The sequence below is a fragment of the Catharus ustulatus genome, chromosome Z (genome assembly GCF_009819885.2).
Source record: "Catharus ustulatus isolate bCatUst1 chromosome Z, bCatUst1.pri.v2, whole genome shotgun sequence".
NCBI classification, from domain to species: Eukaryota; Metazoa; Chordata; class Aves; order Passeriformes; family Turdidae; genus Catharus; species Catharus ustulatus.
The window spans coordinates 48,586,379-48,605,439 of record NC_046262.2 but is presented as its reverse complement, the minus strand read 5'-3'; the positions used below and the strand labels follow the sequence as shown (position 1 = coordinate 48,605,439).

Sequence of the window (19,061 nt, the reverse complement as noted above, 5' to 3'; positions counted from 1 at the left end):
TAAAATTTTATTTTTTAATTTTTTTTTCCCTTATACATTTTCTACAGTGTTAATTTTTATGCTTTTATACTGTTGAATTTCTAACTAAAACTGCTACATTTTAAAATTTGCCAAGTATCTTATTCTACCTTAATGTTCTAAAGTCTGCAAGTAAAAGTTTGATATTGAACCTCCCAAGAATTTTGTTTTTTTTCCCATGTACTGCTCAGAGTAAATCAAGCACCCTTTTCCGAGTGGACCAGGACATGACAATGACTCAACATTTTCCCAGTACTTTGTGTAAGTAACCATTGAGAAGAGTCAAAACCCTACACTGATGATGAAATACCAGGATTTGAATACCACCCTTGCAAGGGAGCCCTCTCATGCACTGTGTATTTTGGGAAAACTGGGATCCACCTCTTTTTGAAATAAAAGCATAATAAATAGCAAGCACCTGCATGATGCAGGTTGTCTTGATCTCAGCTCAATGCACTCAGTTACTGTAGCACATTTTTTCATCCTGACAGCACCAGAGCTGCAAGTTACACATTAAGTCACCTGGAGCTATCTACTGCCACACACATCAGCAGCACAAAGCTGAAGTAAGTTTACAATCCCCCTGAGCAGCCATCCTGATTGCCACAGCAGCCACACACTGCGTGGAACAACGGGGAACTGGAGATGCAAGAAGAAAATATCTATTACTTGCTGACATGAGCTAGAGATGGGTTTTTATTTTTTTTCTTTTAGCAGGAAATGAATCAAATTATATCTCTTGCCTCTTTTTGGGAATGTGTTCCATGAATGAATGGATGCACACAAACCCATGCCCACTGACCACACTCTCTTTGTTCTGCAATTCCTTCCTGTAATGCAGTAGCAGGCAATGACACTATCAGTTTGCTTAATGTAGTCACTGAGACTTCATATATTCAAGGAAACAAATTAAGCAGAAAATGGCCAAGGTAGAAATAAGAAAACAAACTTAACCAGAGGGTGGTAAACACTTTACTGCTGGAGTTAATGTGCCACGTTTTATAACTGAGGTGCTTTTATTGGACCTATCCCGATTCACAACAATTTCCATTTTCTATTCAATAGATAAAAGATTAGGTGCATTCACTCTCAAAACACAATTTTGGAATAATTAGCATTATGACAAACATCTGTAAGTGCCACAGGTGTGGTTGTTTTCAAGGACACAGACCTTTCTGGCTTGCCAAAGTGGCCTTTCCCAGTGGCTGCCCAATGAAGCTCCACAGAGAGACCCATGCAGCTTACTGGAAAACACAGTCTGGTTTCTGAGAAATTCACATCATGATTTGCAAAAAAAAGCACTCCAGCAACATGCCAGTCCAAGCTGCAAAATGAAGTGTTCCCAGAAGTGTAGAGTAGCCTGTATTTGTCAGAAAACTCAGACACCAGATTTACAGTCTTTAAGGGAAAATACTGACACTAATTTGTTTATTGAGACAGAAGTAAATACTCCTTTGAAAGCTGAAAATGGACTTCTGAGCTATTATCCAACACAATGTGTTTTTCAGGGATGGCCTGAAAGTGAAGTCTCCTAGCCTGCTTCCTGGCTACTTAGCTTTGGTGAGCCCTCATGTTCCTACTTTAGCATAAATTAGGTCTTCGCATAAACTTTTAAAAAGAATTCCATGTAAATGTGACAATAGAGAATCTCCCTAAATAATCTATCAAATACTATCCTACCCTTGTAATCTACAGCTATATGTACACAGACACATGTAGTCTACTTAATTTTAAATAGATTTTGATAGCATAGTCCTCATTAAGCACCTTGGTCCAAATATATTTCTGAACAAAACTCTGTATGTAATTTCATAAAAAATTATTCATTGAATTGAGAAGTGAAAATTGCTATGTCTTACAAATCTAACACACCTAGATCACTCTTCTTCTAGGGCCTCACTTTATCATTCATCCTGAGTGTTTCAGACTTTATTCAATGAAAAATTTAAACTTAACCAAGTAAATGGAGCACTACACATAAGAAGAATTATTTTTTAGTATTTATATAATTACGTAAAAATAATTATGCTTCCCGGGCACACAATTTAGACACTATGATTTAAGAATGAAATCCAAAATTTCAGAACTTGAAAAATTTCATGATCTGAGAAAAGGGATAATTTTTTCTACGATTATGCTTTTCCCCTGGCTACTACACTTGCGTCAGATTTATATAACTGGTGCCAGACTTTTCGCACATTTTGAGCAGGTAGGGAAGGAACAATTATTTCCAAGAAACCTTTTTGTTCCTTGCATTTGTTACTTGCATTTTATTTTCATTCTCCTCATCTGTGATTCAGCTGTATTGATGTACTTTATGAGCATCTTCCTGCCTGTATCCTGTGTGCACTCAATTATTTAGTGGCACACAGAAATAAGACAAGCCTCTCCTGCACTGTCAACTTTGTTCTCTATCAATCCAGCAGCCACAAAATCAGAGAGGCAGGCACACTGACCACGAACAGAGAGAAAATAGCCATGATCAATGTAGCTGCTGCTCTGAGCTCTCTGAGACAATCTGTTGCATCTTCCTTCTGTTTTTGATGGGTTGATCAGACTAATGATGGTCAGTTCACCAAGCAGTGTTTTGCATTAAGTACAACCAAATCAGAGGGTCAGGCTTGAGGAAGGACAAAAACTGAGACAGATGTGTCAATATGAAGCATCTGGCTTTGTAGGACCAACGAAGTCATCCCTCACTCCTGGGAGTGACCCAGCTCACAACCCAAGGTCACCCATTTCCTCTCCCTCAGCACCATGAGCACCACCTTTCTTTTGCATACATAAAGGAGGTTGTGAGTTTTACAGGACACGATTAGCCTAGCAACCACACCTCAGACATAAAATATTTCTAGCATACCAATGTTAGAATTAGTTGAGTACAACTTAGGTAGTAGACAGAAACAACTGTTGTAGTGTATTATCTTCATTTATGGTTAGGCTAGTGTAAAAATTCAAATTCAGAATACATAATTTTGGGCACACCATCTCCTGACTAACAGCTCTTCACATTAGTAGATAGAGGATGTCAGTGGCGACAGACTTTGAATATCTGCAGAGAAACTTGTTACAAATGCACAACCTTCCTTGGATTAAAAATCTTAATGTGAATACTGCTGACAAAATCTCCACAGTTATTTTTCAGTAGCAGCATTTGTTCAAAGTTTGAAAATCTGCTCTGGATTTAGACATCTGGAATAAGCAAGAACTGCATTTTTCTAATCCAGATAATTCAATGTCTGCCTCTGCTTTCTATCCATCATTCCTTCCTTTTTCTTCCTTTTGTGCTCCTGTCTCCTTTCCTCCATCTCTCCCTCATTCTTTTCTCTTATCTTCTGTCTATAAGTATGTTTTTTATGTCTATATGCAGAACAGTGGCTTACAAGTAGGTGCTATTATTATTACTACTATTATTACGACTACTACTACTACTACTTCTGCTACTACCACCACTACTTCTTCTCCTACTACTCCTACTCATGCCATTGAAATGGCCACAAAATAATTAATGTTGTTACCCTAAAAAATTCACTCTGCTAATCACTCATCAGAAATGTTACAGCAAATTCATTTTAGGGCACTATCATAAACCTGGAGTTCCCCGAGGCTGTGATGTGAACCAAACCCAAACCTTAGAAGAAAGATAAAATTATAAAATTGAAGCATGTCTGTCCAGTCAGTTTGTGACAAATAAAAGCCTCCAGAAATGAATGGCAACTTTTTCAATGTGCTTTTTTTCTGCAAAAGCAGCTTCATTGTTCTCCAAGAAGCTATTGAAAGATTTTGTGCTCTTCAAGAGAATACAAGCATGAGTTCAAGGGATAGCCTTGGCATTGCAGAACACAAGCCTCAGAGACAAGCTGCTTTCCTTTCATGTCACTATTCTCCATAGTAAGTTAGAATCCCTTGTGATACTTCTGGAACTCTACAGCATCTTTAAAATACAATCCCAGGGACAGATGCATAATTATGTCTTCTGTTTTCTGTAGTTGCATGAGGTAGAATTTACTCATGATATGCCTGAGGATGACTGAAAAATAGTAATATTCACACCCTACTAGCTGGATTCTATACTGTCAAAGGAAAAGTAGAGGAATTTGCAAAAGGGAACAGATCTCTTGCATTAATCACTTTAAATGCAAAAATACTGAGTAAAGAAAAGTCAGCATGACATCACTTTAGAATCTGGACAACAGAGATCAGATTTATGATACCTTCCAAAAGGCACATGAAAGACCTGATCAAAACAATGCATTGAACTCAACATACCAGCTCCTTCTTCTTCATGCACTCCATGAGGATAATGAAGAGGTGCTGTGCCTGGGTTCGGGTGTATGTGAAAGTCTTCTGGATGGTAACTAGCAACTGGTCCCTCAAAGACTCGTTGATAAGTCTGAAATTCAAAAAGAAAAGATTAAGTAAGAAAACAGACATGAGGGAAACCTGTAACTTAATTTCAATTATTTTCAGGGACAAAGGTAAAAAAATAAGAGTCAACAGATCACTGAAGGTTGTTTTGGGCAGCTTTCAAGATCAGGAATTGCTGAAACCATAAGAGATAAATTGGAAAACACTATTCTAGGAAAATATGTTGATTGTGCTGAGGCCCTGCATCTACAAAGTTTTCATATCAGTTCCCACACATTGCATGACAGAAGGTCATTCAACCTATCAGCTCTGTGAGATTTCCTAACAAAAACAAGAACCACACTGACAGTCTGAATTTGAGGGAGTCCAACACTTTGAAGTGAGCTGAAGACTCCGTTCTATCAGTGAGTTAGAAAAATTCAACTCATAGTCAGTTTTATGAAGCTGGGAACATTTATGTTGTCAGTGGTTTTGAGTTGAGTATGTCAACTCAACCTACTGATGGTACACAAGCAAATAAACTCACAAGCAAATAAACTTCTTTGTTCCTCACTCCACACAAAAAAAGCAAATTGGTTTTAGGCATCTTGATCTTCTGGGAGCTCAATAGAACCCATTTTGTATTCCTCCTCACTGCTAAGGTCAGTACTTGCAACAAATGGCCCAATAGTCGAGATAAACAGTAATAGTACATGAAATACAATAATTGAACCCTACCTCTTCAGAGCAAAAACCCTATTCCTCAGGACTTTTCTGGGTGAACATTTCTGTTCTCAATGTCAAAATTACAAAATAGCAGGCTTTAATTTAAAAAGTCTATCCTTTGATGCTTCTCCTCTACAGCAGTTTTGTCAATTATAACTCAATGTTTCAAATTAGCTAAATTGGAATATTCTATGGGATAAGTCATCACATAGAAGTGAAAATCAGAGACTCTTCATGTGTTGTATTTCAGGACAGAAGATAAAAAATTATTTAGTCCTTCAACCTCTTGCTGTGTGGGAATTATAAGAGAGATACCCTGACCTCCTGTACAGGAGGAAGGATATTACAAGCACATGGGGACAAGAAACAAGATGTCAAGAATACAGGTAGAAATGTAGGACCCCGTGCTAACGAGAATCAGTTTGCAAAGACTGATACCCGGACAAGCACTAATATACTTTGAGTTGCAGATTAGTAGGTCATCTATGACTTAAATTCTGATTTAGGCTTTTGCACAAATGGTGTTGGAAATTACCCTTAATCAAATTTTTAAAAAATGGTGGTTTCACTGTATTTATAAATGGATCAGATCTATGCAATTTTCCATCCTTCAAACAAAGAAAGAAAAAAGAGGTTATTCACAATGAACAAGTTTCCTAAAAATATCACCTGGAGAAGCTAAAGAGATTCATATAAATATCTTATTTCCTTTGGAAACTATATGAAAGTGAAATATATGAAAGAGTATGAAAATTATATGAAAAATACATGGACTTGGAAGATTCTCAAATTAAAAATTTCTGAAAACATTTACAAAGTTACTGGAATGTAAACCATCCCACTTTCTCATAATAATCTAATTTTCTTTATAAAAATGTGTGGAATCCAAATCTGAAATGTCATTTCTGAAATTGTCTCTCTTTCAGGCTAACAAACACAGAAAGCAAGAGAAAGCTGCATTGAGTGAAAGCAGAACTGTGTCCTGAGCAACCATCACTTTTCTTTCTTGAATTAAAGCTTTCAGAAACTGTATAATAGCATTAGTTTAAGCAGCATGTAAATTAAACTTCATGTGAAAGACATGGAATTTAAAATACCCAAAAAATCAAGTGCTTCCCTAGCAACAGGGTGAAACATCTGTTGAAGTACTGTTGCTCAGAAACTTCCTGTAGTCATAATTTGATTTACACAGTTGTCTACCCCCACTAAAATGTTTTTCTTTAACATCTCCTTGGTCTGCAAACCTACATCAATCCTATTCAATGTCTTAGCGAGATCAAAAACTTGCAGAGATTATAATCAGAAACACAAACTATAATAGCAATCTTTCCAGTACAGTAATCATACCTTTGTGTGCACTGAAATGTCATACCAAGAATCACTTTCATTCCTTAAGAGTCTATAAAAGTTAGAAGGTATCAAATCAAACTTCCCAATTATCTAACCCAGCTGGCACAAACACAAACTATTCCATGCTAGCAAAGGCTAAATCTATGATGCGGACACCAAATGCAATTTGCGTTAAACAAGTGATTTCACAGAGTACTGTGAGCAAAACAACTGAGACTTACAGTGGGGTGATGACTTATCTCCTTTGCAAACACTACCACATTTCTTACATACACACTTTGAACACATGCTTTTTTAAATCATAGATTCTTAGTTTTAGATTTCAGGGAAAAAGAGATATACCCACTTTGCCTGACTGAAACACTACAGTTATGACTACCATCAAAGTCAGAACAGACTGAATAATGTCAGAAAAAGACAGCATTTTTATCTTCTTTCTAGTAGGTTTCAGTCCTAAAAATATTTTGTAACATGTCAATAAAATCCTTTTTGGGGCATTTTGATGGCATGATTCTCTGAATTCCGCTTACTTAGCATGGAAAAAACCCTGCTCCTGCCCAAACAAAATGTACTACAAAACAACAGTGTAACCTGTTCTTTTTTTTCCCTCCTCATGTAGTTTGAAACTGTTTTTCATTCCCAAAGTACATAAGACATGCCCATAATCCTACCAGTCCAGGTGTTTCAGCTTTTGTTTTTCTTTCCCAGAGGTTCTGGATTCCTGATGGAATTTAGGTACCTCATATCAAAAACCTGTCATCTAAAGTAGAGTTATATACATTTACATTTACATTAGTTTTCAGAACGAAAATTTACTCATAATTGCTGCCTAAGAGTATGTGGGTATGTTTTGGTTGGTTTTTTGTTTGTTTTTAGAAGATGCCAACCTTAAGCTTTGCCAAGGGAAATAAAGGTTGGATATCAGGAAAAAATTTTTTACAGAAAGAGTGATTAAGAAGTGTTGGAATTGTCTCCCTGGGGAGATGGTGGAATCACCACCATCCCTGGATGTGTTTAAAAAAAGACTGGATGTGGCACTTGGTGCCATGATCTAGGTTAGGGCATGGGTTGGATTTCATGCTCTTTAAGTCTCTTCCAACCTAGTCATTCTGTGATTAGTTTTGACACATCAGATTATCAGAACTGAACTGAATGGCTTTCCAAAAAAAGTTGGGATCTCGACTTTTAAGAAAAAAAACCCCTTGCATGGGCTTAAGGAGTTGGTCAATAGGACCTCCTGGGAAACTGCTCTCCAGGCAGCAGAACTGCCCTTGGGAAACTTCCCTCATGGAGCAGAACAGATCTGGCAGATCTCTAGGGACACTTTCCATAAAGCACAAGAATGAGTCATCCCCAGGTGAAAGAAATAGGGCAAGGAAGGCAAGAGGCCACCATGGATGAGTGGAGACCTACTGGTTAAACTAAAACAAAAAGCAGAAAATCCGCCATCAATGAAAAAAGCACAGGTAACCTGGGCAGAGCTCAGGGACACGGCCCAGATAAGTAGGATGTGGTGAGGAAAGCCATGACAAAGAAGAAGCTGAACTTGGCGAGGGACACAAGAATAACAGGAAGGGTTTCTACAGGCATGTCAGTGAGAAAAGGAAGGTTGAAGAAAGCATTCACCCAAGCCAAAAGGCTTGCAAACTGGCAATAATGTACAAAGAAAAGGCTGAAGTACTCGACAACTCACCAAGGCCAAGTGTAAAGGGCACCTGAGTTGGGGTAACCAACTCAAAAGCAACATGGGCTGAGGGATGAACAGATCAGAAACAGCCCTCTGGAGAAGGACTTGGGGGCCTGGTGTGTGAAGGGCTGGACAAGAGCTGACAGCCTGCACTCACAGCCCGGAAGAACCACCGTGTCCTGAGCTGCATCCCAAGCAGCGTGGGCAGTGGGGCAAGGATGAGGATAGTGCCCCTCTGCTCAGCTCTGCTCTGGTGAGACTGCACTGCAGTGCTGCATCCTGCTTTGGGGTTCCCAGCACACAAATGGACATGGACCTACTGGAGCAGGTCCAGAGGAGGCCATGCTGTTGGTCAGAGGACTGGAGCACCTCTTCTGTAAGGCTGAGAATTGGGAATGTTCAGCCTGGAGAAAAGAAGACTCTGAGAAAACCTTATTAAAGCCTTTGAGCACTTACAGGGTGCCTGTAAGAAAGATGGGGACAGACTTTGTAGCAGGGCGTGCTGCAATAGAGCAAGGAATAATGTTTTCAAAACTAAAAGAGTGTTGATTTACATCAGATATAAATAAAAAGATATTTACAATGTAGGTGACAAAATGGTGAAAGAGGTGTCCCAGAGAGCTGGTAGTGCCCCATTCTGGGCAACATTCAGGGTCAGGCCAGAGAGGGCTCTGAACAACCTGATCGACTTGAAGATGAACTTGCCCAGGGCAGGGGAGTCACATTAGATGACCTCTAAAAATGCCTTCCAATCAAAACTATTCCATGTTCCTAAGATTCACTGTTTAGGATCAATCAGGAGATGCCACTTCAAAAACCTGGACTGACAAAGTAAAAAAGGCAATACTTAGTTTACGCCCAAGATATATAGGATGATTAAACCATGAAGCAAAACTTTCTTCATTGCTGTGGCTGATGCAGAAGACAGATGACAAAATTTTGGCCTACTCCCTCCTCAGAAAGAATGTTTTTCAAACTATGCCTAGTATTTGAGGATATCAGAGACATTTCACTCACTTTCAAACTCATGGAATATGATTTTGTAGTGATCATTGGAGAAAGAGCTCACCTGCAGTCCACCATCTAAGTTGTTTAGCTTTCTTTTTCTTCAAAGATTTTTAGTATTGGATCATACAACATGCTAGATAGTTACAAAGATGATGCTCTAGCCCACTATCAAAGTGCAATTTCATCATAATTTTAAAATATATTGTTCTCAAAATGCTTTGAAATGTCTTTAAATAATATACTTCACTTGCATATTAGTCTGTTTCTAACTTTTAATTTGTGAACTATTTTTTCCCAAGATAAAGTAAATATATCCATAAAATATCAGTGGGATATGAAAATTGTTCCCTGCCCTTCATTATAGGAAGCTTAGGGGGATTTTTTGTTTCAGTTATGTTTTGCACTCTAGACAATCATGCCATGTGTAAGAAACATGACCAGAGGCTCTGCTTATATTTTCTTCCACTGGAATTACAAATAAGATACACTTGTGCAAATTTGTGGAATTGGCTGAATTTCTCACACATTTTCAAATCCAGACATTTTGCATATCATTGTTATGAGAAAAGAAAAAAAGCAATTATTCCTAAATTATATTCAAATATTCAGGAGTGATTTCTGTGGGCTATTAGGAAGAATCAGCTACACTGCAGACCTTCACTAGAACAACTAGTAGTTGTTCTACATAATTTTTCCCTGACTACAGTGAATGATTGTTTCCTTACCAAAAGAGAGATGAATCCACTGACCCACCCAAATTGACCTTCTTCTATCCAGGATTTGATTTGCAAAGCACTTTGTTACAAGAGATAATGCTATAATGACAGAAAAAATTGCAATGTGATAATAATTTTACATATTAATTCAGACATGATTTGGATCCATGATTCCCTATGATGTGGTGGACACCATGAAGGATACTGAAGACCCATATCACACACCATGATCCCTTTTGCTGAAAGTGAAGAATTCCTCCATTCTGCCTAACAGCAAAAAGAGATTTAAGTAATCTTCCGATCTGAATCCTAAAAACTATGCATCCAGAGAAGGATCAGTCCAAAGGCAATCTTTAATGATTCTCATGTGAGTATGCTTATTTAAAGCACAGAGAATGTTTGATATTTTCTTGTGAACATTAGGCAAGAAGTACATTTTTAAGGTATTAAATTGAACTCTTAGGGCCTCATGTTTGCAGGAATAGTACTGATAGAGTAGTTAATGAACTATAAATTCAACTTGGAGACTGCACTCTAATACTGCAACTAATTTCTCATTTCTAAGGAAATATTTTTCTAAGAAGTGACATAATTTTAACCTAGTGTTTCATTTATCTTCCTTTAAATTTGGTATTTAATAATAAAATAAACTTTTGAGAATTAAAAGCTTGAAAATATTCCTATAAAGTTACACTTCGCAGTTGTTTTACTTTCAGCTTTTGCTTTTAGGCAAGTCACTGAAATGAAAAGGCATCCATCCTTGAGGATACAATCCAAAATACTCCAGCTTTATGTGGAGGAGAGTATACTGCCAACAAAGATATTCACTTAGGGCTTAGTAAGGACTAAATTTACATGTTTATGATTGCTCTTATATTCTCATCGCTCAATGCTGCTCACCGTGTTTTCAAGTAAAAGAAAAAATAAGTGCTTCAAAGCCTGGAAAACCTGACCTTTAAATCAAGACCAATAGTGAAAAGCAACCAATTAATTCTTCCAATTTATGACAAGGGGAATTTGCATTTAAGATACCTTCTTATTTAAGTTATACTGTGGACATAGCTTGCTTGTCATTAAAGTGTAAATGGTACGAGGAATTTACTCAGCTCTACTAAATTGCTTCTGAGAATTTCATTAATTTGTACTGAAATGTAGCTACCTATTGCATTCTCAAAACTCTCTTCCAGGCTTTTCCAGATGAAGGCAAAATTTAGTGTGTGATATTAAAATCCTAATAAACTTAAACCCTCCCCTGTGTTTGTTCTGCACATCTGACACTCATAATGCTGAAACCACCCACAGGGAAAATGTCTACCCAAAGACTGTCCTATGGGAGGGAAATGTCTGCCTTGTCAAGAGGAAAGCCTACAACTGGGCCTTAAAAAGTCAGATTGAAGCTTGTCTCCTGTCTTTTCAAAGATGCACAGGCATTGACATTGTAAAGGGGTACTGTACATTCATTAATACAAGAAATCATTTATTCTTCTGCTATGTCGAATGTTCCAGGAAGAATATTAACAAGGAGAGAAGGCTGGCACAACACAATTCTTTGAAAGCCATTACAAAAGGACCTATTGGGCACATAGACCACTGTTCAACACATTAAGGGATTTCTTAAAATGGATGGATTGGCATAATACTCTCTCAAGTAGAGAGATGTAATTGTTCTCCTTCATCTCCAGACATAGTTACTCTCCCCATAGAAAAGAAACTTCCAAATTAACTTAAAAGCTCACAGAACTCACAGCAGGGTTAAAGTAGACATATGCACACGTTTTTATGTGTAGAATTGCTGGGCTGCCATGAGTTAGAATTTAAGATTGTGCAAAACCAGCGCAGTAATATAAACATGGAAGTGAGCTTGTTTCTGCCATTAATGATGTAACTGTTGAATGATTTAAATCAGGTACCTAGTCCACAGCAGCTGGAAGATGTGCTGTGTCTCACAGAACACCTTGTTTCTGACAGGCAGCCAGAATTAAAACAGGATTTTGACTTGATAGTCTGATTGCACAGTGGACTGTAGATTTAACTTTTTCATGCCATTCAGACGTATTATGTTGATTTAGAGTTTAATAAACAGAGTTTTGTATAGCCTACTTAGACTCTATCCAAAAGAAAAAGCTGCTAGCTGAATTCAGTTAACATGGGAATTATTTGGTATTCTCCTCATAGTGCAAAGCACTATTCAAACATTGGTTAGAGAGGGGAAAAAAGGATCTAATCTGTAGCTGAACTCTAATGTATTTGGATAAAAAATTTTTATTAATATAATGATATTGGTGTTTTATGAATATAATTATATCGGTGTTTTACTTCAGTATTATTAAAAATATCACTTCATACCAGACTGATATTTTCTGAACTAGGATGAACACACAGAAATTTCCACTATCTAGTTTAGAAATTTCATAATTTGTGCATTCTACTTAGTGCAAAGTGAACAGAAAAAAAAAGAGCAATTTTGTTGGTTGATAATATTTCAGGAAATAATCTGGAAAGGGATCCCCACAATAAGAAGACCCATCGTAAGACAGAATAATACCTTTCACAAAGCCTGATATGAGAGTCCCATGTAAGAAATTGCTTCTTCTGCCTCTACTGATACTATAACTTGCCTTTTCTACAGGCAGGAGTTTGTGATGATGAAATAGAACCACAGCACCATAAAGTCACAGAATCATGTAATGGTCTGGTTTGGAAGAGATCTTTAAAGATCATCCAGTTCCAATGTCCCTGTCATGGGCAGGGACACATCTCACTGAATCAGGTTGCTCAGAGCTCCATCCAGCATGCCCAGGAACAATTCCAGGGATAGGGTATCCACAGCTACTCTGGGCAGCCTGTGCCAGCACCTCAACAGACTCACAGTAAAGAATGTCTTACTTATGTCCAGTCTGAAGCTACCCTCTTTCCGTTTAAAATCATTGCCCCTTGTCTTGTCACTGCAGGTAAAAAGTCTTTCATATAAATCACATTCATATATTGAAGTAAATTAATTCATTCTCCTCCTGTATTTTTTTTATGATGACATCAGATGACAAACAATGTGGCAGATATACATAGTAAATAAATGGAAAAACATATTTGAGTAAGGTTACGTGAAGTGCTATCAGTGAGGTCACTGAAAACAAAGAAACAACTTCTCAAAGATTCAGTGAAACCTGGCATGTTCATATGTATCACAGATGGAGTGCTGGACTAAGCATGAACCTGAATATAAAATGGATTTAAGTATTTGTGGAAAACTATCTTTTTCCCAGTAGCAGTTTAAGTTTGAGTGGCTTCAGGATGGCATTTACTGCTAAAACACATAATATTGCTTGGTCTAGAGCTCAATGTTTACAGATTTATATTCTATTATTTGCTTACTGTGTGTGTGAATACATATACCCCCACAAACCCCAACACACACAAAAATGAGTCCCAGGGAATCCCGACTGTAAGATTACTGCAGCTACTTTGGCAAAAAACAATGAAACAGCTCTTAGTTACAAGAATCTGTGGGATTTTTGCTTCCACTTTTATGTTTTTTTCTAAAATTGTTAAATCTTCTCTTTGTTTTTTGCTACTCTGGGCTTCAGACTGAGTTCTGCTTTGGGAACTTCTGAGAGAACAAAGTTCATGATGCCAAACACCTGGAAATCCTCTGAGGGTGCTTGTGGTTGTCAAGTAAGGAACAGGTTAGGGCAGCCACAAGGCTGTGGACCAAGAAAGCTTCAGCATTTTCTAATGAACATGCTGCTACTCTTGATCTAGGATGCCTGTAGCCTTGTTTGCAACTGATCCCTTTTGAGGCAGGGCCAAGCACTTCTTAACTGGTGCCTGGGAAAGGCCAATCCAAGAACCAGCCAAGAGTATGGCCAAGCCTGTGCAGCAGCCTCTGCAAGAGGATGCAAACAATGGATCCTCAGATTAATTTATTCTGTCATAAAGAGTCTCAGCTGCGCTGGTGACACACTACAGATAATTTTCTCCAGGGCTGGAGTATCTGCCCTAGTCAGAGTAGAGACTTTGATGCAGATGGAGTTTTCAATGGTAGATGCAGCACTGCAGCACTTCAGGTGCCAGGCTTCAGTGCTCATTCTTGATGCCAGGAGACAAGGCCTTTCTTCCTGTAGGTCTATGGTCTTGGAGAAGCTGTACCATCAAGCACAGGATTATGTACTTAGCGAAAACAACAGTGTTGTTGGAAGTAGCCCAACAAGATGAGTATTATCTTTAGCCTTTCCCAGACTAGGGCAATTGTGTGGTAAATTCCACAAAAACATGAGTGGATGAAGAAGACATATGTGTACAGGCCTTATCCTTATAGAGCATTTTAACCACTGTGATACCTACTGGAGGAACACAGTAGGGCACAAGCAATCCTGAAGTTCCTGAAGTGCATTGATAAGAACTTCCAGAGCAGAAAATGAGGGGAGATGCTGTGCTGGATATCATACAGCAAAGAAGCACTCTCTGTTGGGATCTGAGGGTCAAAGGCAACCTTGGCCGCAGTGACCATGAGCTGCTGGAGCTTTAGATTCTGAGAGGAGGGAGAGGGAAAAACAAGTACCAAGATGCTGGTCTTGAGATGAACAGACTTTATGCTATGGAAATCTGTTTCAAAGGTCTTACAGTAAGACTAGAGGGAAGAGCGGCCCTAGAAATATGGTCAATATTCAGGAATTGCCTCTTCCAAACTCAGTGAATGGGGCAGGGGACCTGGTAACATAAGAAATGGAAAAAGCTAAAGTACTGAGTATCCTCTTCAGTCTCCGGCCCCAGACACTGGGAGGAAAGTCCAGAGGGTGGAACGGAAGACAATAACTTCACCAGTTCATGGATCCTGACAGTGTGTAATCGCAAACGCTTGAGGAGCTGACTGATGTCATAGCAAAATCATAATCTTCAAACAATCAGGACAACTGGAAGAAGTGTCTGTGGACTGGAGAAAAGCAATGGTCACTCCTGTCTTACAGCTGGCCAAGAAGGGTCCAGGGAACAACAGGATAGTGAACTTCCCTTTGATCTGCGGGGCTGCAATGGACCATTTATTCCAGTCACATGAAGGAGATGAAGATGATCAGGAGTAGCCATGCTTGACAACCTGATCACCTTCTTTGTGACGGGATTGGTAGATGAAGGGCAAGGAGTGAATATTCCCCATGCAGGCCTCTCTAAGGCCTTTGACACTGTTTTCCATAAGATCCTCATAGGCGAGTTGATGAAGTATGGGATAGAGGAGGAGACAGTGAGGTGAATTGAAACTGGGAGAAAGGCTGGGATCAGAGGTTTGTGATCAGTTGAAGGTCAGCAACTTGTGGCATATTTCAGTCCTGGGTTCAGTCCTGCTCAACAGCCTCATTGATGATCTGGAAGATGGCCTGTGTGTAGGCTCTGCAGGTGATCCTTCCTCTCTCGTTACCACTTTTGAGGACATATCTGGAGTCATGTGCCTGAATCTGCCTTCCCCAGTAGAAGAGAGGGATGCACATACTGGAGAGTGCCCAGCAAAGGGACACTAAGATGATGAAGGGACAGGATCACCTCATATATGAGGAAAGGCTGAGGGAGCTGGGACTCTCCAGCCTGAAGCAGAGAAGGCTCAGAGATGAGGCTTGTTTTAAGGCTTGTTTTGTTTTGTTTCTGAATACCTTCAATATTTCACCCATATGGATGGTGGAAACAGCCATGTGGGGTAGGTGTTGCTTGTGTAAAATATTGTTAATAATTTCTTGTGCTCTACTTTACCACTGAATTTAACCTGTGCATAGAGAAAGAGCATATGCTATGAAATTACTTACCCTCCTTCCTCGGAGTATTTGTGACCAAAGGCAAGGATGTCAGATGCTCGGCCACTGCCGTCGCATATCACGACAGGAACAGGGGGAGTGTCTCGCAGGTACTCCAGAACAATGGAGATAACATTGGGACCTCCTTCCACAATAAGGGCCACCACTGGAACCCCTTGGCCAATTCCTGGAGCAAAAGAAAGAAAGAAACAAACCAAACCAAACAACACAAAACAAAACAGCCAACCAACCAACCAAATAAAAAACCACAAACACACACAAAACAAACAAATAAATAAAGGTAATGAAAAAGAAACAACAACAACAAAAAAAATGCAAAGCCAGCAAGGCAAACAAAACATAACAGAAGACAGGAGAAAAAAAATAATCAGACTGAAATAACCACAATATGACTGTACAGTTTTATGTGAGAGAAATTGCATTCAATTAATCAGGTATTTTAAGGACAGTGCAGCCATCTCATCAGTTTCACTGCACAAACCAGTATTTTCTAGAATTATCTTGTTTCAAATACAAGTTATGTTTAAATAGACCATGATTTTTTTTTATTAAAGATCAAATCTTGTTTTGAAATCATAAAGAAACTACTGCAGTTCTTCCTCACATGTTCATAATCAAGACTGGAAACTTGCTTGTAGTCTAACTTTTGCATGATGTCAGCTTCCCATAATTGGATCTTCCAATGGTTTTGCTTGCTGTTTCAAAATTACCTCTATGATATTTTCCCTGCTGTATAGTATCCACTTTGAGGTTGCAGCTGGGCAGCCCTTTAACCCTCTCTTCATAAACTAAGCATATTGTCTTGCCATTGTTTTTCAATTCTAGTTAGTGTCACAGATTTTCTCTGAATTCTCTCCAGTTTTGCAGCATGTTCCTTGATTTGCAGACCCCCACATCAGGGACACTGCTCCAAAGAGAGCTCAACTAATCTGAACCAAAGGAGAGCTCAACTAATCTGAACCAAAGGAGAGGGATCTTCATTTTATGCATCTTTGGTGTAATTACATGGGACCCCTCTGCAAAAGTTGCAACACAGACTGCCAGGAAAGTTGTGTAGATTTAGAGAAAGGCAACCTGGTGCCAGGCTGGTGTTAACACAGCTGAAAAAGGTTTTATGGTGATCACTTCTTGACCAGTTGAGACTGAGGACACTCAAAAGGACTCAGGCAATAGGAGAAGTTGAACATTTTCTACTGGTATTTTTTCCTGACAGAAAATTTTTTTTTCCTTTTCAAGTAGCTTTTTCTAAGAAAATCTATATGCATTCTGCACAGAATTCTGACATTTCACTGGAAAACAAAAAGTATCCTTAACTATCAATATCTGGTTTGGAAAAAGCTGCCCAAAGCATGTAAGAACTGTTACTATGTCTGATGAAGTTTTCATTTAGAAACAGTTCAATTCTCAGAAGCAAAGGTAAATCTGTGAGGCTGGAATATTGAATCTGGTTAGACCCTCTAAAAATAATCACAGATGAAATTATTTTCAATAATTTTAAGGACTTGAATTACTGTTAAAAATGAAATGAAAATGAAATTAAGAAAGAAAGAAAAAAACCCTCTTGTTTGTATATTTAACAGGAAAGTATTCTAGGCATTTCCTGAACAATTTTGAAGGAAAGATTATATTTCCTGAAGTGATTCTCAGCATTCCTTGTTATGCCTCTATCTACTGTTAGTCTGTGCCTTTTCTGTCATGTAACTTAAGTAAAATGTGTGATGTTTATTTATGTTAAGAAAACTACAGGTGGAATTATAAAATGTAGGCTACTAAAAGAGCATAAGAAGGGTGGAATATAAAAATGTGATTAACAGAAAGGTTCGCAGAGATCAAGGGCTAATTTTTACTAATAATATTAAGGATTTTCCCTGAATTGCTGTTCTACCCAATCTGACACCTGCTAATAAGATAATGTTAAGAAGTATTCTTAGTGATGTGTCAAATTGGGTCTGGATGACATTGAGGATTTATAGAAATTGAGAAAGTTCACAGTTTGAGATGCAAAGCCATTTATGTGGTGTTTAATAAATCCTTCTGTAAACTGGGAAGTCATTAGGAGGAAATACTAGAAAAGCTGATGACAAGACAACTGTCTTTGGTATAGCAAGACCACTAGGAAAACTTATGATCCTGGAATACACGCAGCAAAACATTTTCAAGAGGAAACAGGTGCAATTCATGCATGCAACAGGGTGCATGCCACTCGGGAAATTCCATCTAAAATATCATCTGTACCTGTGCTCTGTCTTGTTCTGAAAGAACCAACTGGAATGAATGGAGGAAAAAGCCAAAAGGATTGCATGGGAAATAAAGATTTCATCTCACGACACAAAGTTCAAGGAGTTTGACTCATCTTCCTTAGCAAAGGGAAAAGACACCATGACTAAATACCACCATGACATACAGTACATTAGAAATCAACAGTTTTAGATAGAGTTCAGAAAATTCTTGGTTATCAGATGAGTGAAGTCTTTACAGCCTTCTTGTAAGACTAAAAGGGAAAACCTTTTGTACAAAAATGATGCGCTAATGCTCTCTAATCATAATAATTGCAGTTGCCTTATGTATCTCAAACTGTTACTGAAGGAGATTCTGTTCTTCTGCTGGAAGTCTGTTAATTCCCAGTGTTTTCTACTGCTAAAATAATTCTCACAATGTAAATAATTATGGTTAGTCTAAAAAGCTGAAGTATTTTTGCCTTTTTGGGCCATTTGAAAACATGTCTAGAATTCCTCTTGTAACCTTTGATTTTCCTGTTAAATTTTTTTAAACATATATATATATATATTTAAAATTTGAGCCTTTGTAGCCACAGGAGTTGCCTGGCATACAAGTGTTCCAGCTGTGTTTCACTGTGGTTAATCAGATGGCAGTTTTCTGATCCCTAATTCTTTAGAAATACATTCAGCATGTAAACAGTCCTCTAATTTGAAGCTAGTGAAAGAACTTTTCTCCAATTCAGACTTCAATGAAACCTTGAGTTTAAACCTTTAAGTTAATTCACGTGTTAACCACAAACTCATGTGATCCCTGGTTTAGCATATACAATTGAGTTCCATATTGAACTGCAACTCTTTTAACACTCTTTTACCATTACCATTTCACATAACTTTGTGAGACGAAAAAATAAATTAAACACAAACTTGATTTCTAGATCTCATTTTCCTTTGGGAAATTTGCTCTGAGTTTCAGACAATAAATTATTTTTTATTTTACATTTCACTGTTCTCCATAAATAGAACAGTTTTGGTTTGGGAAAAGCTACTGATTCTTTTGCTAGGTGGGCAAATTATTCCAGTTAATTTCTGGGATTAGAAATAATATTTAAAATCAGTTAAAAATACTTCGTTGATATTTCTTCAAAGTATAACCACTTCTGCCTTTCAGGAAAGTTCTCTCGACTACAGCTGT

At 38.1% G+C, this 19,061-nt stretch overlaps 1 protein-coding gene across 8 annotated transcripts in view; it reads right to left on the bottom strand.

Moving 5' to 3' along the window:
• Positions 1–19,061, bottom strand: part of TRPM3 (transient receptor potential cation channel subfamily M member 3) — a 440,778-nt gene that overhangs the window by 84,801 nt on the left and 336,916 nt on the right. For all 8 annotated transcript variants that reach the window (XR_006163147.1, XM_033084618.2, XM_033084619.2 and 5 more), the window contains exons 7-8: positions 15,642–15,816; positions 4,288–4,411 (exon numbers count right to left, since the gene is read on the bottom strand). Coding sequence is in view for 7 of the 8 variants with exons in the window: in XM_033084618.2 (XP_032940509.1) it covers positions 4,288–4,411; positions 15,642–15,816 (299 nt within the window). In the remaining variant the exon portion in view is untranslated. The remainder of the gene's footprint in view (positions 1–4,287; positions 4,412–15,641; positions 15,817–19,061) is intronic.